Source organism: Cyprinus carpio, chromosome B18 (assembly GCF_018340385.1).
Source record: "Cyprinus carpio isolate SPL01 chromosome B18, ASM1834038v1, whole genome shotgun sequence".
NCBI lineage: Eukaryota > Metazoa > Chordata > Actinopteri > Cypriniformes > Cyprinidae > Cyprinus > Cyprinus carpio.
The window spans coordinates 24,548,250-24,574,335 of NC_056614.1; the positions used below are offsets into that span (position 1 = coordinate 24,548,250).

The 26,086-nt window shown below is 36.8% G+C and overlaps 1 protein-coding gene across 3 annotated transcripts in view; it reads right to left on the reverse strand.

Moving 5' to 3' along the window:
- Positions 1-26,086, reverse strand: part of LOC122140472 (transcription initiation factor TFIID subunit 4-like) — an 87,458-nt gene that overhangs the window by 19,746 nt on the left and 41,626 nt on the right. For all 3 annotated transcript variants that reach the window (XM_042744529.1, XM_042744530.1, XM_042744527.1), the window contains one exon: positions 12,677-12,799. In XM_042744529.1, the coding sequence (XP_042600463.1) occupies positions 12,677-12,799 (123 nt within the window). The remainder of the gene's footprint in view (positions 1-12,676; positions 12,800-26,086) is intronic.

A 26,086-nucleotide genomic window follows, 5' to 3' on the forward strand; every position in this document is an offset into this window, starting at 1 on the left:
AACTTTTGCAATTCTGGTTTAATCTTGCAATTCTTAAACTCAGAATTGTGCAAAAAAAAAAACAAAAAAAAACTTTTAAAAACAGCTCTTTTATTCTCTGGTGGACACAAAAACTTGGAGAACTTATTCTACTAACCCTAAACCTAACCTAACAGTCTACTCTGAGAGTTAGTAGACAAAAATGAACGAGAATTATTTGACATGTAGTTGCAAAGTTACTTATAGTTAGTAGAATGTCTAAAGTGGACTATCAAATAAACCTTGAGCAGCAAATCGGCATATTAGAATGATTTCTGAAGGATCATGTGACACTGAAGACTGGACGAAAGATGCTGAAAATTCAGCTCTGCTTCTATTTTTGCTGATGAGGTCATGCAACACGAGTGACTGTCAAAAGACATTGTGTCGTATCATCCTAACATTTAATTCCCAGAAATGTATGGGAAGAATTCCAAAGTGAAACTGCTGAATGTCTTTTTTATAGTCACTGTTTTCCAGTCCGGTCATAGATGCCAGACAGGTGCTGAGGTTGGCCTGCCATCTCCACGCAGAAATTCAATTACAACTCCTCCTGAAGCACCTCCATCTGCAAACAATATGGTGCTCCTCTTTTTAATCAAGCCTTCCCTGAACACAGCGACCGAAGGCCCGTCAAATTAAAAGTCACTTCCAGAATCGTTTCGTCCGTGTTGAGCTCTAGCCAAAAATACATAAGTGATGATTTGTAGGAGAAAGGTGTAAAGATGACTTTGGTTTCCCTTTTTAAAACACTTTTCAGGGATTTTGCTACATGTGTTTTTACGCATGTCTTCAGTGTGGCTTTATAGAAAAGAAATGTGAATGAAATCAGTGCATGAGGACGCATGTTGGTGTTTTTACGTGGGCAGTTGTGTTTGGTCGATGCCATACGTTTTAACGTCTCTCTCCATCTCAGATTTCCTCTTCCACTGACAGCCTTTAATGAAAGATCATTCCAGCATTTCACTTGCTCGTATCCTCAGGCATCAACCTTTCCACCAGCAGAACGTAGCTGACACAAATAATAAAATCAAAAAGAAACAACATTCTTTAATAGAGAGCAACACAAAAGTGTTTTGCAGTAATGTCACAATGTAGCAGAGCTCAACGAGGCCGCGGCTAATTTCACAGACGCGAGAGCGCCGACTCTAAATAATTTTCCAAAGGAAGATGGAAAGTAGATCCTGGGGTGAATTACACTCGACTGGATTCAGATTCCAGTCATATTCACTTCAAAAGACTCAATGGCCTCTAGTGCACCGTACAAATAACCCCCGCTAAACACAAATGACTGAAACAGACGCCCAGAATCTCTCCAAAACAAGTCTGGGTCAAGTTTCACCACATAATAAAAGACGTTAAGAAAATAAAGCCAATTTTAGCAGCATTAAAATGCATTGATTTGTTTTTTTTTTCTCTATTCAATTAAATACTTTTCCCCTTTACAATCTAATTACTGTAATGCATATGGATGTTTTACTTCAGAGTTAGTTCTGTTAGTAATTCTCATTATTGTCCATGCTGATTCTCATTACTGTAATATATATAAAAAAAATGTATTACTCTAAAAAAATACAATTAAATGTTTAAAGCAGATTTCTTATTTAAATGTTATTCATTATTAACTATATTAATGATTATAAAAAGGCAATACTACAAATACTATAATGATGTATAGACATTTCACCACTTTAATAATACATTTTGTATATATAGTAATTTAAATTACAGTATTGAATATGGGTGGGAGAGGTGTGATTTATTCTTATGAAAAAAAAATGTCACAATGGAAAACAAGTCGTTTACAAATAAATGCCGAATTGTAAAATTCTTTGTTGCATTGATATACACTACTATTCTAGCTTGGGATCACTGTGATATCACTTATTTTAAGTGGAAAAAAAAAAATATTAAAAACCTCAACTATCTTTCTATTCATCAAAGAATCCTGAAAAAAAAACAATATATAAAGGTTTCCACAAAAATATGAAGCAGCGCAACTGTTTTCAACATTGATAATAATCAGAAATGTTTCTTGAGCAGTAAATCAGCATATTAGAATGATTTCTGAAGATCATGTGACACTGAAGACTGGAGTAATGATGCTGAAAATTCAGCTTTGATCAGAGGAATAATTTACATTTACATTACATTAATGGAAAAATCTGAATATATAAAGAATCGAATACGTTAAATCAGTCCAAGCTATAGATGACCTATCTTTTCTAAAACATCATTTTCTTTTGATTTTGGGGTGAAATGTGTCCCGGGCATGTTCCTGGCAGGTTTTGTTCGCACCCACCTTGTGTTAATGCTAATCTCTGGTTCATAGCGGAACGGATGATGTATTCCCAGACAAGCGTGGGATGGCAGAGGGAATGTTTCAGCAGGATATCCCAACATCCCTGACCAGCAGCTTCTAGTTTTGGCTCTGGTTGCTGAAGCGTCTCCATGGCAAAACTGCAGTGAAATTCATTCTTCAGAAACTTAATTATATCTAGATTAACAAGGGAGGTAATTAATTTCTTTAAGATGAGTATCTGTACCTCCCCTCAGGCTCAACTTTGTTGTCAAAACTGTATATTTAACCATTTTTAGTGCAAAGTATAACTGGCAGCAACATGGAGAATCCCATATTTTACATAAATATGGAGATATTCATGAAGATATCCACATTTGTACTTATGCATATATATATATATATATATATATATATATATATATATATATATATATATATATATATATATATATATATATATATATATGAAGAACCTTTTTAGGGGGGGTTCCCTGAAAAAAAAAAAACATTCAGTGAGCAGAACTGAAAAATAACACTTTTTATCACACATTAAAAAACCAAACAACAATTTACCACAAAAAATAAACTTACATTAAATGTTAAAGGTTCTTTGTGGGCCAAAAAGACTCAAGAAGAGAGAAATATCATCTCTTGAATCTCTCAACCTTCCTGTTGCATGGTTTTTCATCTTGGCATAATGCAAGACACAAAATATCTTATTAAACTTGATGTAGCTGACCCGTCCAAACTGGCACAGCTCCAGGCGGGATACAGAGCACTATTGTCCCAACTTTTCCGTAGGTCAGTTGCCACACCGCTCTACAGGACCAGAGGGAAAACTGTGGCACTAAACGGCCTTTTCCTATGTGATGTATAGTGCTTTCAGCTCCTCGCAGATCCCTCTTGGGTTGCACGGAAAACCACTAAGGGCGTTTTATACGGATGTGAGGTGTTTTTAACAGAGCTGAACCTTCAAACGAATGCAGCCAGGAAACAAACGAGACAAAATGCCACTTTGTGGACATGAATGAAAATATGTACACAAAACAGTTTTTTGTATTCATCTAACCGGAATATATGACTCGTGGCAGAGGGTTTGGGAAGTTTATACACGTGACAGAAACGTCAGTGAATAATTAAGCGCTGATGTTTTTCATTTGGAACGATTATTCCCGAATATTGTTTATTTGAAGCTGACTGCTGGTTTATGGCTGATGGATTCACATGGATGGGCTGGGTGTGGTGCAGCTGGCAGGAACAAACTCATGCACTAAAAACTAATCAAGAAACACCCATCAGAATGAAATGAGTCATGTAAGGAAGTTATCTGTGACCTGGTCTGACAGGCGTGTGTTGGTGCAGGTCATTGTGTGTGGAAAGCCAACACACAGACGTTACTTTATGGAGTCTCAGATCATTGACCCGCACGAATCCTGAGATGAATTTAAACCGCACACGCGTGCCGACACACTCTGTGTATATTACTATCTTCTTGCGGTTATTGAAATCACCGTCGAGTTAAAGAACCACATGCATTATCTGTCGTCGCTGTGCGTGAAATAGTAATTGCACTGTTGTTTGCAAAAGCCTCACAAACATTTGGAGACTGATGCAAACAAACATGTCAAATGTGAGTCATGAGGTGGGATCAGATGTGACATCTTTCAATATGAATTTGTCTGGGTTTAATTTAAAATGTAGTTATGCATTTGTTCACTTTGTTTTGTTCACTGTGTACTTCTGTCTGCTTTTTTTGTAACATTTGGATGGATGGATGGATGGACTGATAGATGTATATAGTTGCCTATATATATGTTCACTTTAACTTTAACTAACTTTATTTATTTGTATAGCACATTTTAACGCAATTTAGTTGCCCAAAGTGCTTCACAAAATAATAGATAGCATATAGAAAGATTAAAAACAATCAAATCTAACGTTCAGAGTTCACAAACGAGCTCCAATAAATAATAATAAATAAATTAATAAATATTCGGCTTCCAATTGCAGACAAATCAGCCATGGCAATAAAACATAAATTTCATAACAAATCATAATAATTTTGACTGATCTACAGTTTGACTGGAGTGATAAATTAGTTTTAATTAGACCAAATTAGTTTTGGTTAATAGTGTTATTCTGTTTCTTAATAATAAAAAGCAGATCATATCAGGGCCTAGTTTTTCTATTTCAAACAGTGTCGACATCTTTCTACATAAAATTTTAATGTTCCAATGCATAATTTCATTTTAAACATGTCTACACTGGATTAAAACGAAACAATATGCATGTATATCTTCCGCCATCATGTTGATTGGTTAATGGCGATAATGAAAAAATCATATACAACTACGTATAGTATATAAAAAATTTAGTTCTGTCATGACAACTCTCGGAGGGATTGGCATGGTAATGTATTTGGTCTTGCCAGAATAGGTCTGCTACGCTGCGGCAGAAAAAGTACCTGCTGTGCATGAGCATGTAAGAAATATTGCTGTTGCAAGTATAACATACATGAAATAACCCCCATATAGAATAAATTAATCACCTTGTAGCAGCCCTATACAGGTGGAGCTGGGGAAGGTGGAGGGTTTTGAAGCAAGCTGCAACTGCTACAGCAAGCTTTAGTCATATATTTGAATGTTGAGCAGCGAGCTCATTGGCTACTGATACAGGAGAGAACCAATCAGCTGTGCCATGTGATAATGACGTCATTATGTCAGATTGAGTTAGACCTATCAGACTGCGCCATCTAGAGGTTCATGCCAGAACTCTGTATTTTTTTTCTAAAACCATATGTTTTATTTCAATTCAAAAGAGGCAAAAATGTCTCCTACTAAAATATGAAAAAGGACTGCAATTAAAACGCACAGTATATTGTATAAACGCAGGGGTCAAACACTGACTCCAGTGGCTCTTGTGACCGGGTCCCTCCAGCCGGGCCTTTAGAAGGGCTACGAAACCAAACAGCTCGCCAAGCAGATGTCAAAACACACACACACACATACACAGAGACAACACACCCGTGGCCTTCCTGTTTGTCTGGCTGAAAGATCTGCCCGCGTTTACTCAGGCTGGGAAAGATGGGAGGAGACGAAACAGACGAGCGCAAGCAGCCGAAGACACAGAAAGGCTGAATGGAAGGAAAGGCTGCTCACTCGAAGTTGGGATTGATTTACTTCATTAACCAAGATTACAAGTTTAACTTACAAACCAGAGGTCAAAAATTCTCATTAACAAGAGGACCGTGGAGAACCGCGTGGTTTGGAGACCATTCTTATTACTGACTACACATTTCAATCTGTCTTTGATGTTCATGTCTGCTTTTCTCTCTTTCTACCATCCAATTTTTTGGCAGGGAGGTTGATTTTAATTGTAGCTATAGAACAAGAGCAGCGTTTGCCTGTAAGCCTGCCTGCACATCTGTAGTGAGAGCATTTTTAGTGATACTGGGTGCAGTCCATCGCCCCGGGCGCATTTTAATGGTTCCACCCCCCCTTTCATTCCCGGCTCGGATTGTTTTCCACGTGATTCCTGTTAATTTAGCTGGAGGAAAGGGCATCAGTTTTCCTTGTGCTTTTCCCCTCTCTTTCTCTCTCTCTCTCGCTCGCAGTCTTTCCCTACTTCTGGCTTTTTCTACCAACCCTAAAAGAAAAAGGTGACATATTTAAATCAAAAATACACCTCGATCTTCCTGTTTTAGCCTGTTTTTGAGATCCTTTACTGCAATTTACTACACAGGAATAATTAGTGGTATTTACTCTGGCGAGCATCACTATTACTCACATGGAGGATTAGCGGTTTCAAAACACGAATTAGTCATAAATGACCCGTCCTGGCAAACACCTAGTAACGCCCTAACAACCACCCAGGATAACCTAGAAACACCCTGTCAACTACCCGAAAACCTAGCAATACCCTAGTGATCACCTAGGATACCCTGGAAACATTCTGGCAACCCAGCAACACCCTGGAAATCACCCAAAATCACCTAAAACCCCATCAATGCCCTAGCAATCACCCAAAATGCCCTAGAAACAATTTGGCAACTTCCTAAACACATAACAATGCACTACAACCAATTAGACTACCCTAGAAACACCCTGGAAACCATCTAAATACCCAGCAGTTCCCTAACAACCAATCAAAATCCATTAGAAACACCCTGGAAACCATCTAAACACCCATCAACGACCTAGCAACCATCCAAAATGCCCTAGAAACACCTTGGCAACCACCCAAACAGATAACAATGTATCACAACTACCTAAAATGCCCTAGAAACATCTTTTCAACCACCCAAACTGCCATAGAAACACCTTGGTAACCACCCAAACACATAACAATGTACCACAACCATCAAAAATACAATGCAAACACCCTGGAAACCACCTAAACACCCATCAACGTGCTAGCAACCACCCAAAGTTGCCCTAAAAACAACTTGACAACCACCCATAATGCCATAGAAACACCTTGGCAACCACCCAAATAAATAACAATGCATCACAACCACGGGGAAGTTATGGCCTAATGGTTAGAGAGTTTGACGCCTAATCCTAAGGTTGTGGGGTGTGTGTGTGTGTGTGTGTGTGTGTGTGTGTGTGTGTGTACGTACTTTGGATGGGTTAAATGCAGAGCACGAATTCTGAGTATGGGTCACCATACTTGGTTGTATGTCACGTCATTGACATTGACACAGTTCTAAAATACACTAGAAACACATTGGCAACCACCCCAACACCCAGCAATGCCCTGATAACCACCCAGAATGCCCTAGAAACAACTTAGCAACCTCCCAAACTCCTAGCAATGCCCTAGTGACCACCCAGAATACCCTAGAACACCATAGCAACTACTCTGAATACCCTAGAAACAACATATCCACAAACCAAACTCCAACCAATGCCCTAGAGACAACCCAGAATATCCTAGAAACACCATAGCAACTACCCAAACATCCAAGCAAATGCCCTAGCAACCATGCAGAATGCCATAAAAACACCCTGGCAACTACCCAAATGCCCTAGCAACCACCTAGAATTCACTAAAAATACCAAGCATTGCGGCAGTGATTTTTGCACAGTAAGCGGCACTTACATTTTCATTAGAAAATACAAAAATCTAGTTGCAATTTTGCATTATATATTAATTTTCCATTAAATTCAGAAATATTTATATTGGCTGACGTGAGATGGATGGGATGACGCAATAGCAGCGACTCTAACAACGGAGGTAAGATTAGTCTTGACTGCACATGGCTTTTGAAAAATAGAATTCAATGTACAAACACAAGGAAGTTGTTCCTTCTTTTTTTCCTCCTCTTGTTTGTTTTCTAAGGAGAAAATCAAAATGGATAATATTGACAGACTGGAAATTTTCATTGATTCTTACTTCAGTTACTACATTATGCCGACTTCAAGTGCTTCTTCTACCACTTCTCAAAATGAAGACACTAACCCGTCTAAGCGGGGAAAAAAAACTCTGATACAAATAAGGAAAAAGGATTTTGTATCCTTTAATCTATGTAACTTCTGAACTATTAATTATGTGAATTGCGAAACTGGCATCATGTGTTTTATGTGTCTGTATGTTACTGTATGTTTTTTATTGTGCAGTGATGTTAAATGTATTTGAATAAAGAAAAAAAAAAAGAAATATTTCTATTTTATATAGTTAAATTATATTAAAATAATGTTTTTTTTTTAATTTAGCTAACAAAAACAACACTGGTAGTATGAAAGTAAATAGGTTTCATAACATTTTTGCATGCACATATAGAAGTGAACTCAATTTGCTTTGAATAAAAACGAGCTATATGAATAAACACATTCAGATAGTAATGAAGTATTATGCTACTGTATGAAGTATCTAGTACATAATCCCACACAGAGCCATAGTGGCATCACGAGGCAGGTCAAAGCGAAACACATGTTGAACAGTTACGTATCGTCAAGGAAATGACATCACCTGCTTGTCATGTTGTTGGTGGCTCATTTCCTGCACCTGTGAATTTAACTGCACTTACTCACTCATTCAAACTCATTTACACGTCCTTTTTCTCTTTCTCGCTCCGTTTCGCGTCCCACACAGCGTCTTTGTGCTAAACTTCAAACGCTCTTGTGTGTGTGCTGAGAGCGAAAGGAAAGAGTTTGTTACTGCGGCTCCTGCCTGCGCAATGACCCCCAAGCAAGGGCCAGTTAGGGGCCCCCGTCTCCCTCTCTCTAATCTACCCCTCGGAGCGATGTAAGGCCTCTTTGTTTGCACTCTCCAGCTCAGGATGGAGACAGACTTTACGCTCAACATGGGCTATCAGGTTCAGCCCCACGGCGATCTGCTGCCTGGCCAGACGAGAGGAGAGGAGGGGTGAAGGAGGAAGAAGAAACACCCAAAAGCCGCCCCGCCACCAGCGCTACCTGATTTCAGTCACACACACGCTCTGACGGGCCCTTTCAGGGTAACCCATGGGACGGAAACATCACAAATGAGATCTCTATGAAGGAGTAGTTCACTCAAAAATGAACAAATCCTCAGGTCGATCCAAAACCGTCTGACTTTCTTTCTTCTATGAAACATAAAAAGTGACGAGTATAGCGACGAGGGTCTGACAAACTTCTAAAAGGACAAAAACTACCATTTAAAGATCATCAAACTATCATGAATGACCCCAGTATAATCCCACATGTGTAGCACAGTTTCACAAGAGATCTCAACAATGTGCTCAGATTGATCTGCAATCAACAGACACAAATTAATTTATCATCAAATTCTCCCATATCAAATGCATATAGTAAAATAAATCAAATTATCTCCTAAAATGTATAGACAAAGTTCCCATTAAATTCTGATTAAAGATTCAGACGACAAACATATTCTCTTAATTTCTTATCAAGTTCTCCCAAGATTAAATCTACTCTATAATCTTACTATATGACGACAACTATTGACTCATTTGTCTAAGTTTTTTAGGAATTTTAGGACAAACAACAGACAAACTTACTTTCTATAAAAACATAACTTAAGTCTCCATTAAGTCTTCTGAGTTAAGAAGGAGTAACGTCTCAAGAACAATGACTAACCCACAGCTTTTAAACCTGTTCTGTTTTAGTAATATTAAAATACAATTATAGTTTTTATTAATATTTTAAGTTTTATTTTTATCCATTTATATTTCAGTTTAATAAAATGTTAATTTATTTTAATTAAATTACGTTATTATTTATTGTTTTATTATTTTATTTTTTTTCATTATTTTTTTAATTTAAAAAAAATATTAAATTACATTTATTTTAGTACATTAAGTTAAACTAAATGGAAATGAGAAATGTTTCCTTGGCAACTATCTGAAATAAAATAAATCTAATTGCTTTTAACTAATCAGTTAAAATTTATTTTAAGTAAATATTTTTTTTTTATCGTTTCAGTTTTATTCTTAATTTTAGTTAATTAAAAAATAATCCTGTTTTAAACCTCTCTTTCAGCATCTTTCTCAGTCCTCCGTTTCGGTCTGGTGGCCGTTTCCGGACACTGAGAGGCTTTTGTTTGGGATTAAAGCGGCAGAACAGAGTCGGGATACTCCGACAATCAGAGGACCGCGAGTGAAGCGGTGCAGCTCACCCTGAGCACATTCGCGCGCAGATCAAATCTCTGCCGAGCCCCAGAGTGAAACTCGGAGAAGGCTGGAATATGGCGGCGCTGCTGTAGCCCACAGCCACTCCGTGACCCCCTTAGAAAAGTCACATTCACTTTGCTCTGGAGAAAGCAGAGAAAACGCCTCAGGCCGGCACACAGCCCCAGCCAAAATGAAGAAATGAGGGGAGGTGAAAATAAAGTGAAAATAAGTTAAGATTCCTCCCTGTGTCTATCCTGCCTTTCTCTTCTCTCGTGATCATGAGAGGTGGTCAGATGGGTGGCGTTACTTCAGAAAAACACCCTACAATTAAACAATCAGAAACACTGCAATTAAACAAACACAAAAGCACACAAAACAGCCAAGACACTCAGCCTCAGAACTCAGAACGTACCATGACACTGCCATCAGATGGTACTTAGATATACACTGTGTTACTACATAATTATTATATTTATAAGCAATATAAATTTAAGAAGAAAATGAAATGTTTTGTGTTTTACCATGGAGCAATAAAATAAAATGAAATGAAATGAAATGAAATGAAATATTTATAAGCCATTAAGCTGTAACAATATGTATTCAATAGTGTTAATAGTGTTCAAAAGTGTTCAAAAGTTTGGGATCAAAAATGTTTTTTTTAAGAAATTTAGCAAAAATACATTCATTTAATCAAAAATGACAGTAAAGAAATTTAAAATGTACAAAAATTTCAATTTCAAATAAATGTTTTTTTTTTTTTTTTGACGTTTCTATTGATCAAAAAATCCTTAAAAAATAAAACGTATCACAGTTTCCACAAAAATATAAAGCAGCGCAACAGTTTTCAACAATAATCAGCAGCAAATCAGAATATTAGAATGATTTCTGAAGATCATGTGACACTGAAGACTGGAGTAATGATGCTGAAAATACAGTTTTGATCGCAGAAATAAATTACATTTTAATATATATTCACATAGAAAACAGTCATTTGAAATCGTAATAATATTTCAATTTTTCCTGTTTTTTTTTTTTTTGACTGAGCTAATGAAGCCTTGGTGAGCAGAAGAAACGTTTTCATTTTAAAAAACCTTATCGACCCCAGACTTTTAAACACAAAATGACCTCTGGTAACTTACATCTTAACTATGTGTAAATGTGCATATCCAGTGCCTTAAAACAGTATTCACCCCTTAGGTTTTATCTTTGTGTTTAACAATTGATAAGTGGTTATTTGAGATTTAATATGGCTTTTTTAAGAATATTATTTGAAATGTCAAAGTAAAACATTCTGACCATCATAATCGACAAATGGTGTTTAATCTTAAGGAACATAATGTTAGATTCATTATATCATAAAACATTTTAACCACGGTTCTGCCACAATACAGATTCACCTTATGCTATAATATACAGTATTGTGATTTAACGTTATATATTATCTGGTCCTCTTACACAATGCCTCTTCTCAAGTATGTTTAGATTTCTCTACTAGAACGGAAGATAAAAATAGAGTTTTTTATAGTATGTTATCAATTAGCAGCACCAGTGATGACTGAGATGAAAAAAAAGAAGTCAGCACTTATGAAATCAGTTATTCTGGGTTTCATATTAGAAATCTGTTTTTAATTCAACATTAAACACTTCTTCTGTTCATCACTTGCAAAAGAGGGAAATTAATTTGATTTTAATGCTTTAAAACAACAAAACCCATAAAAGCAGGGTAAAAACTACTCATAAGCGCTGTATCTGTGTGTGTACATACACATTTCACGCTTCTTGTTGATGTCAGAACGGTTACAATAAAGTGAAAGAGGTCAGGACGGTGTTCATGATGCAGAAGTAATGCATTTATTTAGTTAGCCTGCTTTCACTGTGGTTGTGTTCACTAAGCACACACACACACACACACACACACACACACACACACGTCAACGAGCAGGTTTTTAAAATGACCAGCTGACATTAACAAAGTGTTTTTTTCCAGTTTATGGTATTCAAACATCAGAATCCGTGAGGGAATACGAGCAGGCCTTCCTACTGAAAGAAATAAACAAACAACACACCAAACTAAGACAAACCCACTTAATTCACAAAAAAAACCATATCAAATAAAATATAATAGTTTCTTTCATTCATGTCTCCTGTGTAATGCAGCAGCAGAGCTGGTAGCAAACTTCATAATAACAACAACTTAAAGTCCCTCAACAAAAAAAAAAATTAATTATATAAAAAACAAACACACTATTCAATAAAAATTTTATAGCACTAATTATTATATAAACGTATAATCAATTTGCTGCTCTAGTGATGATTTAGACATGCCATGTAACAAAAAAGAGAACAGCACTCACAAAATCAATTATTCTGGGTTTCATATTAGGTATTATTTTATGACTTTGCAGAGCTCTGCTCTTTATTCAACATTAAACAGCCTTTTTCTTCATCAGCTGCAAACGAATCAAATTAAGTAAACTTTAACAGTGTTAAAACGAATTCATTTTTGCAATGTCAACCAAGCTAGTTTCAGTCAAGTAGATTCCGGATGATTAATGTGAGAGTTAAAATACTTATCAGTGCATGTTTCAACATTGTTCATGGAAAACGATTCAAAACGACTCCTTTTTAACTGATTCACTCAAATGAACCAAACTTCTCACAAATCACAAGACAAGAGAGATGATGAAAGCAGGCTATTAATAGCCAAATGAAAAGTGCATATGGTTCAGTGGAGAGGTTCGTACCTCAGTGCCTGTCGTCGTTGCTCCTGGCGAGTCCACTTTGCGTTTTTTCCGAGGGCCAATGGCAGCGAGTGCCGTCAGGTTGGCGTCTCGTTGTCTCATTTGAGCGAGTTCCTGCTGCTGCATCTGAAAACAGAAAAAAATAAACGCATTACACACCAAAAAACCATATCAAACCATAACAAAAACCAAAACCAAACAACACAAAACCCAAAACTCTTAAAAAACAACACAAGTGCTCTGAAAATATCAGAGAAATGGATGAGATCTGGACCGGAATTGTGCATAATCCTGTCAAGAAAATAGGAAGTAGCTGGAGAACACTCACAGGAAGTGACATCATAGTCAGTAAAGTGTATAAAACATCAGCAAAAGGCTAGTCCATGACGTAAAGACTGCTGGCTAGTAAAGAATCTGTGTGAGCTGCATAAAACGTCACACAAACAGACACACAAAAAAGTCCATAAAAGACCCCACGGCTACATCAAAATCAACTTGCCATCCGTTTTATTAATACCCCAGGCAGCTATTTCTAGAAAAGAGAAATAAACAAAATCTCCAAAACTAATTACTAAGCTTGCATTTCTATAATCAAACACAAATCAACAATAAAACTGACAAAGATTGAGCCATAAATTGTCCTTCTTGAGCTTAAATCACACTAGAGAACTCAGTTTAGTTCAGTTAATATGCATTCTGGAGTCGTAGAGATCATGTGATACTTGAAGCTGATTGGCTGTTTTAATTTAAAGACAGGGCTTTCTGTCCTACAACTGATATTGAACAACACCGATAATAATCAGAAATGTTTCTTGAGCAGCAAATCAGTATATTAGAATGATTTCTGAAGATCATGTGACACTGAAGACTGGAGGAATGATGCTGAAAATTCAGCTGCGCATCACAGGAATAAATTACATTTTAACATATATTTACATAGGAAACAGTTATTTTAAATTGTAATAATATTTCACAATATCACTGTTTTTTCAGCATTTTTAATCAAATAAATGCAACCTTGGTGAGCAGAGGAGAATTCATTCAAAACGTTTCAAAAATCTAACCAAACTATTGAATGGCAGCATAATTCTACATCTATACTGAATTGTCCATATGTAAGCATGAAATAAATGGATAAACATTGGCCAAATGTGATGTGAATATTCTATCCCACAGTGCACTGCAGTCAACTTCAAAAATACAACCTGTGAAAAATGAACCAGAAGCAACATTAGCCATCACATTTTAACTCATTATTTGATTGGACTGAAAAATACTAGACATTTTACACAAACATGCATTAAAAAATAACCATTTATACTGAATTAAACATGCATCGTAATGAGGTTTTGGGACAAAATATAGCATTTAGATATTGCATAATATGCTCAATTACACATAAAATACCAGGCACATACAGCAAGTAAATATTCAATAACAAAAAAAAAAAACAATTATTAACAACAGAGAATATTCTGCTATAATACAGATTCAGCTTCCTGATAAAGGTGTTTTTATACGATAATGAGTCCCCTGAACAAATATATCATTCATTCTGAGAACATTTTTAGAGTGAATTTAAAACTAATTAACAATATATAATAACATAAAAAACACAAAAATTTTTTTTTTACACTTTTTTTTTTTTTTTTTTGCATTTTGTAAGTCAGCTCCACCAGGGAATTAGACTATTATTATTGCATTCCAAAGCAAGCAACTGTCTCAGCTGTGGCATGATGTCACAGGAAGTGACATCATCTTCTGCAAATCACCAAAATCAAATCAACACATCCATCAGTGTCTTCTACCTCAAAATCCTTTCAAATGTAGTTAGAGATATTCAGGTGTGAATGTAAATGTGTGTGTGTGTGTGTGTGTGTGTGTGTGTGTGTGTCGGCTCACACACTCTGATGTGATTTTTCACTTTGTGAAGTGTAAAAGGGCTCAGTGACGCCTCAGGTAATGTCACGGTTTCCTGCGGGGCAGCCTCGCTCACAGACCCTTTCTGAGGACGTGTTTGAGCCCGAGGCCAGCGCACACACACACACACACACACACACACACACACACACACAGACATACACAGCCACATATGGCCTCACACACACGCGTCACAGTCTGTCTGCAGTGAGGGAGTGAACCGCCCTGTGCCCGCTGGTGTTAGAGAGAGACTGTGTGTGTGTGTGTGTGTGTGTGTGTGTGTGTTGCTAAACTGAATGAGGGCAATCAATGCAATCTTTCATGCAGTCAGTTCTCTCTCTGTGTGTGTGTGTGTGTGTGTGTGTGTGTGTGTGTGTGTGTGTGTGTGTGTGTGTGTGTGTGTGTGTGCGTGTGTCTGTGTGTGTGTGAGAGAGAGAGAGATCAGAGAGAACTGTGATGCTGCCCTCAAAATGGCATGTTATAAAGATTGCTTTGGTTTTCAACAGCCAATGCAAATTGTGTCTGTAGACAGTGAGTCTGTGGTGTCAGAGGAAAGGAAGGCGTTATGAAGACATGTTCATCTTCACCTGAAGCAACACCTTCAGGCATCACTTTAGTGGAAGAATTTCTTCTGAAACCATTGAAGACACTTGAGATAATCAGGATCTTCTTTTCAGAAGAATCATCTCAGTTTGCTCTCTTATTGTTGTCTAGAAGATGCATTTGGAGGGACATCTGAATCATACATGAATCACAAATGTAATTTCAAACCGACAGTTTAACTTTCTTTCCTCCATCAAACAGAAAATGAGATGTTTAGCAGAATGGTCATGTGACTCTTTTCTATACAATGACAGTGGAAGCTAATCAGAGGCTGATGATAAGTTAATAAGGTGCCATGATACGTCATTCGCAAACTAATAAAAAAAAATTCATATTATATAATAATCTAAATAAATAGTATTACTAATAATGAATAATTATTAATGTTTTATTATTATTATTATTATTATTATTATTATTATTATTATTATTATAGTTTTTTTTATAAAAAAATATAACAATAGTTATTATTGTTGTTATTATTATTATATTAAAATATTTTTTATTAAACTTTAAAAATGAAACCAATAAAAAGTATTTTTATAGAAAAAATATTATTGTACTGTTAATAATTATAATATGATAGAATAATATTTATTATTACTAAATGTTATTTTTATTTCATTATGAACCAAACCGATCAGGAAATATTACTACAGTTAAAACAAATAATAGAAATATAAAACAAATAATTTAGTTTTAAATAATAATAATAATAATAATAATAATTATTATTATTGCTGGACAATGAAAAGATTTGTGTACATAATATATGTGTGCGTACTGTGTATATTTATTATGTATATATAAATACACACAAATGCATGTTTTTATTTAAGAAAAATTTGTTATGTTTATATTATGTATATATATATATATATATATATATATATATATATATATATATATATATATATATATATATATATAAATTATTTGAATATAAATATATACATGTAAATACATACATGTATGTAAATACATCACATAATACATGTATAACACCATCCACCAATCACAAGTTTGGAACAACATTAGGATGCTCATTATTAGCTGAGGTGTCCCTGTAAACGCTCAGTGCTCTGACTCTCTCTACATCCTCACAGTCCTCTGCAGGCCTGATATCACCAGCAGACGCAGACCGCTGACCCCTGACCCCTAAATAATCCTATTCCAGCCCACGATGCCCCACTCGAGGACCGGAGCCGGCATGTCTGCACAGCAGTTGGCACCAGACTCTGCTCCCGCTTCATGCCTGCAGCAACTGCCGGAGTCTCAGATTTATGGCGTTCTGATAAATGCGGGTCCCAGCGTGCCATCTGTGGTGCCAGCTCTCAGAGCGGCCGCCATTACAGACGAATCACCCATGTGCACCAGAGAGAACGGGGAGTGGGGGGATTATAGCTCAACTATGTGTAGAGTTAGCTAAGCGCCGCGCTCATTACAGGGGACAAATTTAGAGAAATATGCATATGAATTATTTTGGCTAACTGCTAATATATTCTCCGTGCTGCTTCAAAAATAAATGTTTAATAGTTGGCTGATTGTAGAAATGGTAATTGCTCTCAGCGTTAAGTAAAACTTACAGAAGTTTTGCATGTCGTAATTACGCTCATCACATAAGAATAATGAAGCGGGGACGCTGAGACACAGAATTCACTGCTCTCGGTGCAAGAGCAAAAAAGAGGTGCTTTCTTATAACCTCAAGTTACTTATTTCATCTTGCGTAACCTTTCAACAAAGAGCAACAGCATCAGAAACGATACGATAACCTTTAGCAGCCATTTACACACAAATCGCACCCTCCTGTGGATGATCAATATCTTTACGTTTGGTTCTTTCAGACCTGAGAAGAGCAGCTGTTACTCTTGTACTCTGTGATTATTTACAAAGGTCAACGTGAGGGCAACATTAATGCCATCACATGTAAGAGAATACAGCAAATTGAAAATATGTACAATTCAATGTTTCACATCTATCTATCTGTCTATCTGTCTATCTATCTATCTATCTCCTGTACACGTGTGTTTCACCTCACAAAGCGCATGCAGGTGAAGATCTGAGCTCTGTTCGTCGTGAAGTCCGAACCTGGCGTCTCTATCAGCCCTCCAGAACCTTCTGTTCTCCTTCCTCCCCTCACAGGCCACAGGCCCACGGCGCCGCACACACTCCTGCAGACAGATGTCTGTGTCGGAGCGGAACGGGAGGATCGGCTGGTTTGAGGAGGGGGTATCTTTCACTGGGCAACACTGAGGTTCAGTAACACCAGAGTCTGGGACATAAAGGACCAGCAGGGGGCAAAATCTGCCCTCTAACCCTCCTGCCCCGGGACACTGAGCAGTGCTCTGCTATTCTTTGGAGTGCCAAATTCTTCATAAATAAATAAATAAAATCCACAAATATAGTAAAAAAAAAATCCACAAACAATAACATCTTAAAAAATAAATAAATCCAAAATTATTGTAACAATTCCACAAATATTGACCTCTTAAATGAATAATAAAATAAAATAAATATTCTAATAATTAAAAAATTATATTTAATTTAACAAAATAAATTAAATAAAAATATATATATATATGAAAAAAAATTTAAATGCAACCTAAAGGCAACAAAAAAAATTAATTAACACTACTGTAATGAGTGGTATTACTAAAGGAGAACAAAACACTGAATGGGAAATTGTAAGACGGTACTTGTATGTGACCCTGGAGAACAAAAGCAGTCTTAAGTCTCTGGGGTATATTTGTAGCTATAGCCAACAATACATTGCATGGGTCAAAAATTATAGATTTTTCTTTTATGCCAAAAATCATTAGGATATTATGTAAAGATCATGTTCCATGAAGCTATTTTGTAAATTTCTTACTGTGAATATATTAAAACTTGCATGCATTGCTAATAATTCATCTGGACAACTTTAAAGGCAATTTTCTTAATATTTAGATTTTTTTGCACCCTCAGATTCCAGATTTTCAAATAGTTGCATCTCAGCCAAATATTGTCCTCCTAACAAACCACACATCAATGAAAAGATTATTTATTCAGCTTTAATATGATGTATAAATCTAAATTTAAAAAAAAATTGACTCTTATGACTGGTTTTGTTTTCCAGGGTCAAATATGTCTATCTACCTGTATATCTATCTAGAACTAGAGGCAAATATATCTAGAAGTAGAGAAAAATACATTTTGATGAATGATTATGAAGACAAACATATTTTTTTATTAGAAAAGGATGCACCGATGAATTGTTGATCCTAAGAAAATGACCAATTTGATTTTATGCTCTCTTTAAGTATCAGCATTTCACGTGAGATATTTACCATATCAGATAATTGCAGTATTTTGAAAGTCAGACAATGAACAGAAATTAAATGTAATACTAAATAAAATAGAGTTTTTGAATAATAAATAAATAAATAAATACATTTTTGCACAGTTAATGAGCAGATCTGGTTAGAGCCAGCATGTCCATTATTAGTTCACAGTAATGTGTAAATCATTGATCTATGTGTGAACTGACCTCAGGGTCAAACAGGGCTCGACATGCTGACCTTGAGCAAAAAGACACTGAAGCTCAAAGCACATTCATACAGTAAAAGCACTGGCTGAAGTTTGCTCCTTGTGGAGAGATTTCCAGAGACCTGCAGTTCAAGCCAAGCCCCAATTACACAAACGCCCCGGGCGTCCCCAGGGGTCCGGCTCATTATGAGGTCACTTCCTGCTCTTAAAACACCGTTCATATTCAACAGAACCGCAGACATGTGTGCCTCGTTTGACCTTGGCTGGTATCCATCTTTAATTATTGCTGGCGTTACTAACTTGGGTTCGCGTTATTATATGGAGGGGAATTACAGAATAACGCATTCAAGCAACATCGTTTGGCTCCTGCGAGAGGAGATCATTAAAAACCAGCTTATCTAAGTAGAAAATTTCCATTTTTGTGTCACCCGTGCTTGGGCAAGCAGTCTTTTCCCCTCTCAACCTCTTTCTTCCGTAAGTAGCGCGACGTCACCTTCGATTGATCAGCTGTAATTTGCATCGGTGGCAGATGAAGAGTCGTATGCGCGATGATTTATTCATTCTCGAATCAAACAGCAAAAGGATCTTCAGAGAAGGAGAGACTGCGGGCGTTGAAGAAGAGCCCTCTCGTTCTCTGGATCTCTCGTTTTCGCTCTCAGAGCCGCGGGGCCGATGGTGTGCAAGTCCTTCTAATTAACAAGGTGAATCATGCCGCCGCTCTCTAATTAGCCAACACGACAATCTAATGGAAACATGCGGACGGGGTTGGCACACTCTCTCAAAACTCCCTCTCTCTCAACCATCTTTCTTGCTCTCACTCTGCTCTTCTTTCCCGCAAACGCTCGAGGGAGAGGGAAATGAGAGGCAGAGGCCGCATGCACCGTCTTGTTTCTCGAGCCGAGAGTGTAAAGGGTCAAAGGTCACAACGCGTCTGCACTGGAAGTGACCGAAGCACCAAAGACACCTGCCACAACACAATGTTCACTAACCAGCTTGAGGCTACACTTACATTTAGTGCAGAAAAATTAAAATTAAATTACCAACAGAATTGCACTGGTATACAAAAACTTTTGTATATTAATTTTGGAAAAGCAACATAACTTTATACATATTATTCATGAAACATGAGCAGAAGGAATTTGTGGGAAATTGTCTAAAAATCAAATTCAGGTTTTTATCAACAGAATTTCACTGGCGTCAAAAATAGACTTTGCAATTAATTTATTTCATGCATTATATTATATTGCATTATTATATTACATAATATTATATTATATTGGTTTCCATATTTTTTTTTAAAAATTTGCAAATATAGTTTAATTTATTTTTACTATTATTTTAGAGAAGCAAAATCACTTTATACTTATTAAGCTGCATTCATGAAAAAGCAGAGGGATATTTCTGTGTAAACTGCTTGTGAAATCATTCTTACTACTACATGTAAATTGTTGCATCAATGTGACGGGCAGACATATTATCAGTCTGAATCAAACATAAACCATTCTAACATAAAGTGGTGCATAAATGTGATTTATGATTTACACTGAAATTCCTTTAGTTGTGTTTCATGAATGATGTTAGTTGCTGCATAAACATTGTTCGAAACAAACGATGTCCAGAAGCATAACAGTCAAGCTCTGATGTAAAGAAATTATATAATAAATGCTTTTCAATGTGCAGTTTTTACAAAAAAAATAGATGAAGTTCATCAAATTACAAATCATTTTTAAAGAAACGAATAGTTTGATTCAGCAAGGACGCACTAAAGTGATAAAAAATGACAGCGAAGAAATTTCTAATGTTACAAACGGTTTCTATTTCAAATAAATGCTGTTCTTCTGAACTTTCTATACATCTGTGAATCCTGAAAAATTAAATGTATCACAGTTTCCACAAAAAATATTCAGCAGCACGACTGATTTCCACATTGATAATAATCAGAAATGTTTCTTGAGCAGCAAATCACCATATTAGAATGATTTCTGAAGATCATGTGACACTGAAGACTGGAGTAATGATGCTGAAAATTCAGCTTTGATCACAGGAATAAATTACAGTTTCACAGATATTCACATAGAAAACAGGTATTTTAAATAATAATAATATTTTACTGTTTTTACTGTATTTTTGTTCAAAGAAATGCAGACTTGGTGAGCAGAAGAGACACTTTTGAATGATTCAGCAATCCATTCACATGTGATATTTGTAAATAAAACTTACTTCATCTAAAAGGGATGTGGAAAATAAAGTGGCAGAATATGTGTGGAGAATGGACAGCAGTTTGTTAGTTATAGTGGCAGTAGTAGTTAGTAGTGGCAGATCACTCTCTTTTATTCATCTCTAAAGCTCTGCTGAATTGTCTGTGTGGTCACTAGACAGAGAGGTCGCCGCCTTTGGTTAAACAGAGGTGAATGGCTAGTCTGGAGTCTGGTTTTCTAACACTGGCCCTTTCATCTTTCTGTTCAATGTGTCCCATTCGCCTCTCTTTCTCTCTCTCTTTGTGTTTTTCTCTGTTACTCAGACCAATCAGTTCATCCCCAAAAGAGTAGCTCTTCATTCCTGATTCCCCTGCTGCTAGCATCCCAAGGAGATCCACGTACAAAGAGAAAGACCTCCTACAGGCGGCCACACACACACACACACACACACACACACACACACACACGGGGCTTTCACTGTTCAGATTCCTCGCCATCTCGCTCGCAGGCAAAAATCTCGCTTTGTGTTGTTCTTTCTCTCATTACGGCACTTTGTAATAATATTCACAAACACACAGGAACACCAAAGGTATTTTTAAAGCTTGCTTTTCTTCTGCACTTTTTTTTCCCCCATTCCTTCTTTCTTACGTCTCAAATTTGACTTCAGGAATTTTAGGGATGAAACAAGCAACCACAAAGAGGAAAATAAAAACAGATCAAGGACAGACGTTTCAGCAGCTGAGTAACATCTTTTGTCTTGTAAAACAGGATTTTTAAATTTACTTTTGGAATTTTCATTGAGATTAGAATCAAATGTATCTCTAATGTTTCTCCTAGACAGCAATGAGATTAAATAGAGAGCAAATGGTGCCAAAGATTCTTGCTTTTCTTGAAAAAAAAAGGCCTTGGTGATCTCAAATGTGTCTTCTTTAAAAATTCTCAGCAAGGTCTAAAACTGTGCTCAGATTTGCCAAGATATCAATACGAACTGAATATTTATTATCAAATTTTCCCTCGAACTTTTATTTACTACTTTATTTTATTTTTTTATAATTTTAGGAGAAACATATTTTTTGAGCTTGTTTTGTCAACTTGAGTTTATGTATAAGAAACCCCAATTTAGTTTAAAAAAAGAGAAATATCTGAGGTTGAAGATCAACACTCTTGAGAACTCGAGAGCAAACTATGAGCTCTTTTGCATGGTTCACCTTCAAGTCTGATCTCTATTTATGTTTCAAGTATAACGATGAGTAGGCTACTATTAATAATAATGGCTTAATTTAGCTTAATTTAGATCTGGAGATTTAAAATATTCTTTAAAACTTATCAGAACGATTTGGATTCCTTCTATGATGGAGATATTCCATCACATTCTGAGGTCTAAATCAATCCACACAAAGCTCCAGCGCGTCTTTCCTTCTGCACAGTCACATTTTCCGAAGGATAGTTTGCTTTACAGAAGGAACCAGAGTGTTCAGGCATTATGGGATGTTTGTGTCTGTGGCTTTTTTATCTGTCTCGGTCTTATTGGATCAGGCTGCTACCCACAAATGCTGTGGTGTAAGAACACAACGCTAGCATTAAAACAGAGAAGTAGACGGAGGGGAAAAAGAATGGTGAGAACGGAAGAATGAGAAAGAAACTGCAATTGCCTGAGGAGGGAAAATATTTGAGGAAAATTATTCGAACAAAAAGCCAAAAGATTCCCAGCGGACACATCCAAGTTTCACGTGAAGGATCTCAGATTCACAAGGATGTGAATATGAAACAAGCATAAGACACATATTCATTCACCAAACACAACTAACATTGTCTGAATGCTACACAATATTTTCAGAAATTAATCCGAGATATATTAATGATGACCAAGTAGGATATCAGACCTTTTTTTTTCAAACAGTAAACTCTATTTCTGTGGCAGTCTACAACAGTACTGTCCATATCTTTTGTTATATACATGTATGTTCCTGTGGCTCAGTGGTAGAGCATTGCGTTAGCAGCGCAAAAGGTTGTGGGTTCGATTCCCTGGGAACACATGTTAGGTAAAAAAATGTTAGCCTGAATGCACTGTAAGACGCTTTGGATAAAAGTGTCTGCTAAATGTAAATATGTATTAAAATATTTTGATTTCCCTGGAGGCTCTAAGCCCCATTTCTATTGGCCAATTAATCAGATAGCCCCGCCTCCAACTCACGTCATTGGTTGAGTCAGAAGATAACATGTACTGAAGCTTAAAGAAAGACACTGATGTTTCACTCTTCATGAAGTCAATTAATTAATGAACATTAAACTGACACACCACAAACTATCTAAACTTCACATTTAAGAAGAGTTCAAGAGTTTGGGTTTGGTAAGTTTTTTTTAGTTTTTTTATGTTTTTGAAAGTTGTCTCTTCTGTTCACCAAGGCTACATTTATTTGGTCAAAAATACAGTAACAATGTGAAACATTAAAATAAGTGTTTCAATATATGTTAAAATGTAATTGATTGCTGTGAATTTTCAGCATCATTCCTCCAGTCTTCAGTGTCACATGATCTTCAGAAATCATTCTAATATGCTGATTTGCTGCTCAAGAAACATTTCTGATTATTATCAATGTTGAAAACAGTTGTGCTGCACAATATTTTTGTGGAAACAGTTCTACAATTTATGTTTCAGGATTATTTGATGAATTGGAAGTTCAAAAGAACAGCATTTATTTGAAATGAAATCTTTTGTCACTTTTGATCAATTTAATGCATCCTTGCTGAATAAAAGTAATAATTTCTACACATAATTTAGGGTCAGAAAAAAAAATTCTATTTCATCTTCTTTTGTGTTTAGGCGGTTTGTATCGTGTGCAGATTGGAATGATAGCAGGATGAGTAAATAATGACAGAATGTAAATTTTTAGCTGATTTATCTCTTGTTTGGTCTAAAGATCTCTGACTGATCTCAGGCAGATTCACTTCTTCTGTGTTTGTCAGCAGCAGCGGTACAAACTCGTGCATTTAGCGGCACCGGGAGCAAACGTTTACCGCCACCTCTGTTACTCTGTCCTTGTCTGTGACACGGCGGCCGGCGGGCGCGCAGGTCCAGGGGCTGTTGTGGTGAAATGCACTGGTTTACCCAGGTGGTCAGCAGTGGTCACTCTGCGTCCTCTGCCCTGCCTCTCCTCTCCTCTCCTGTTGAGAGCGGGGCAGCGATGATGAATCTGTGGCCGCAGAGTGTCTGTGACCTGACACAGTGATGTATCTGCCAGGGCCTTTCTCGCCCACTCTCTTTTATGTATTTGTGGCTTCTTTCACTTTATTTTGCCTTCTTCCTCTCTCTATTTGTCATGTGTCCCCTCACAATCTCTCTGCTTTGTATCACTGTATCTGCGGCGAGGCGCTGCTGATTAGGGCGTGCGGCCCTGCATCCTGTCTCTTTTTTGGGCATTGATTTTCACCGAGGGCGCTTTAAAAATATCCCATCTGACCTTTGGGCATCGTGGGCAACATGAGGACTGTGGAAATAGGTTCCTGAACACACACGCTCGATGACATTACAGGGAATGGGATGTTTGTGAAGGGCTTAAAAAGACAAATGGTTAGAAAACCTGCCCGGATCAGACAACATCTGTCCATCAGATGCACGCGCTTGTCGAGGCAGACACTCGTTTAATGGCGTCTCCCAAAGGAAAGAAAAATCACAAGAATTATCACATCAAAATCACAACAAATAAAAAAAAAATCAGGACAAATTAAAAAAAAACTCTTTACTTTCAGAAAGTAGCTCAAAAATAACTCAAACTAAGCTTGGATTTGCCAAAACGCAGAAGTCTGCAATCAAATCTCAGAGATCTCAACATGAACTCAAACATACTGAAAATACAGTAAAATAAGAGTATATAGCTAAAAAAGGTATTAAAATGTGAATTTTTTAAAATAACAATGTGGATAACACCTTCACTTTAGTGACACAAATGATGATCTCATTGTGCTTCAGGTGAACTATGAACTTTAAAGTCAATGTGCTTAGAAGAGCAAATCATTGGTAGAATTTAATGAGGAATATTTGAGACCAAATAGAGATTTGAGACATTTTTGAGATCTCTTCTGAAATGCTAGAGGAGGCAAATGTGAGATTCCAGGAGCATCTGAGAAGCAGGAGACCTCAGCAAACATTTAATCTATTTGCTTTCAATTAAATCTCACTGCAATCTAGGAGAAAGATATAAGACATGTCAAGTGTCTCAAAAATGAGAATGGTGCCACCATTTAATCACTCACGTCATTCCAAACTTGTAAATATATTTTCTATGGAACACAAATAGAAAATATGAAAACCTCTTTAGGAGTTGTTGGTATAAACACAAACAATATTAACACACACAAGAGAAGAACAAATCAGGACTACTAACTACTAATAACGCTCACAAGAGATGCAGAAAGAGTCTTTTCTTAACACACACGCCACATAAGTGCAGTTTACTGTCTGTGTGTATGTGTGTATGTGTGTCCTGGTGTGGTTGTGAGTAATAAACCTCTCTCTCGCCGTTCTACCCGTCACAGAGAGTGAAGGCAGCGCGGATCAACCTCATTATCCTGATGAAAATTTGGGCAGATGTGCGAAACCTCTACGACAGACGCAAACAGCAGCTCTGTCGCCTGCAGCCGATCAGGAGATGAAAACCGGAGAAAAAACCGCACTGAGCAACGACCACGGCCATTACACCCAGAGAGAGAGAGAGAGAGAGAGAGAGAGGTAGAAAGAGAGAGAGAGATGGGAAAACGCCATTTCTGGTGCAACAGCAAATAAAAGTGAGATTTCAGACTTTTTAAAATTCTGATTGGAAAGAAGTTGGGAGTTTTTGACGACACAGACGGGGCAAGCGTATGTGTGTGTGTGTGTGTGTGTGTGAGCTGTAGTAGTCGTTCTGTGGGTTAGAAAGTTAATCTGGCTGTGTTGAGATGCTGAGCTGCCTGCCACTTAACAGGGCGGAGATCCACTTTGATCACATGGCCCCGGGCACAGCCTATTACAAATCACCTCATTTACATACAGCACAGGCTGATGGGAAGACTACAATCCACTCGAAAGGGTTACACCTCTCTAATGTGGAGCAGGAGAGAGAGAGAGAGAGAGAGAGAGAGAGAGAGAGAGAGAGAGAGAGGAAACAAGGGTGATACCTAAAGAAAAGAT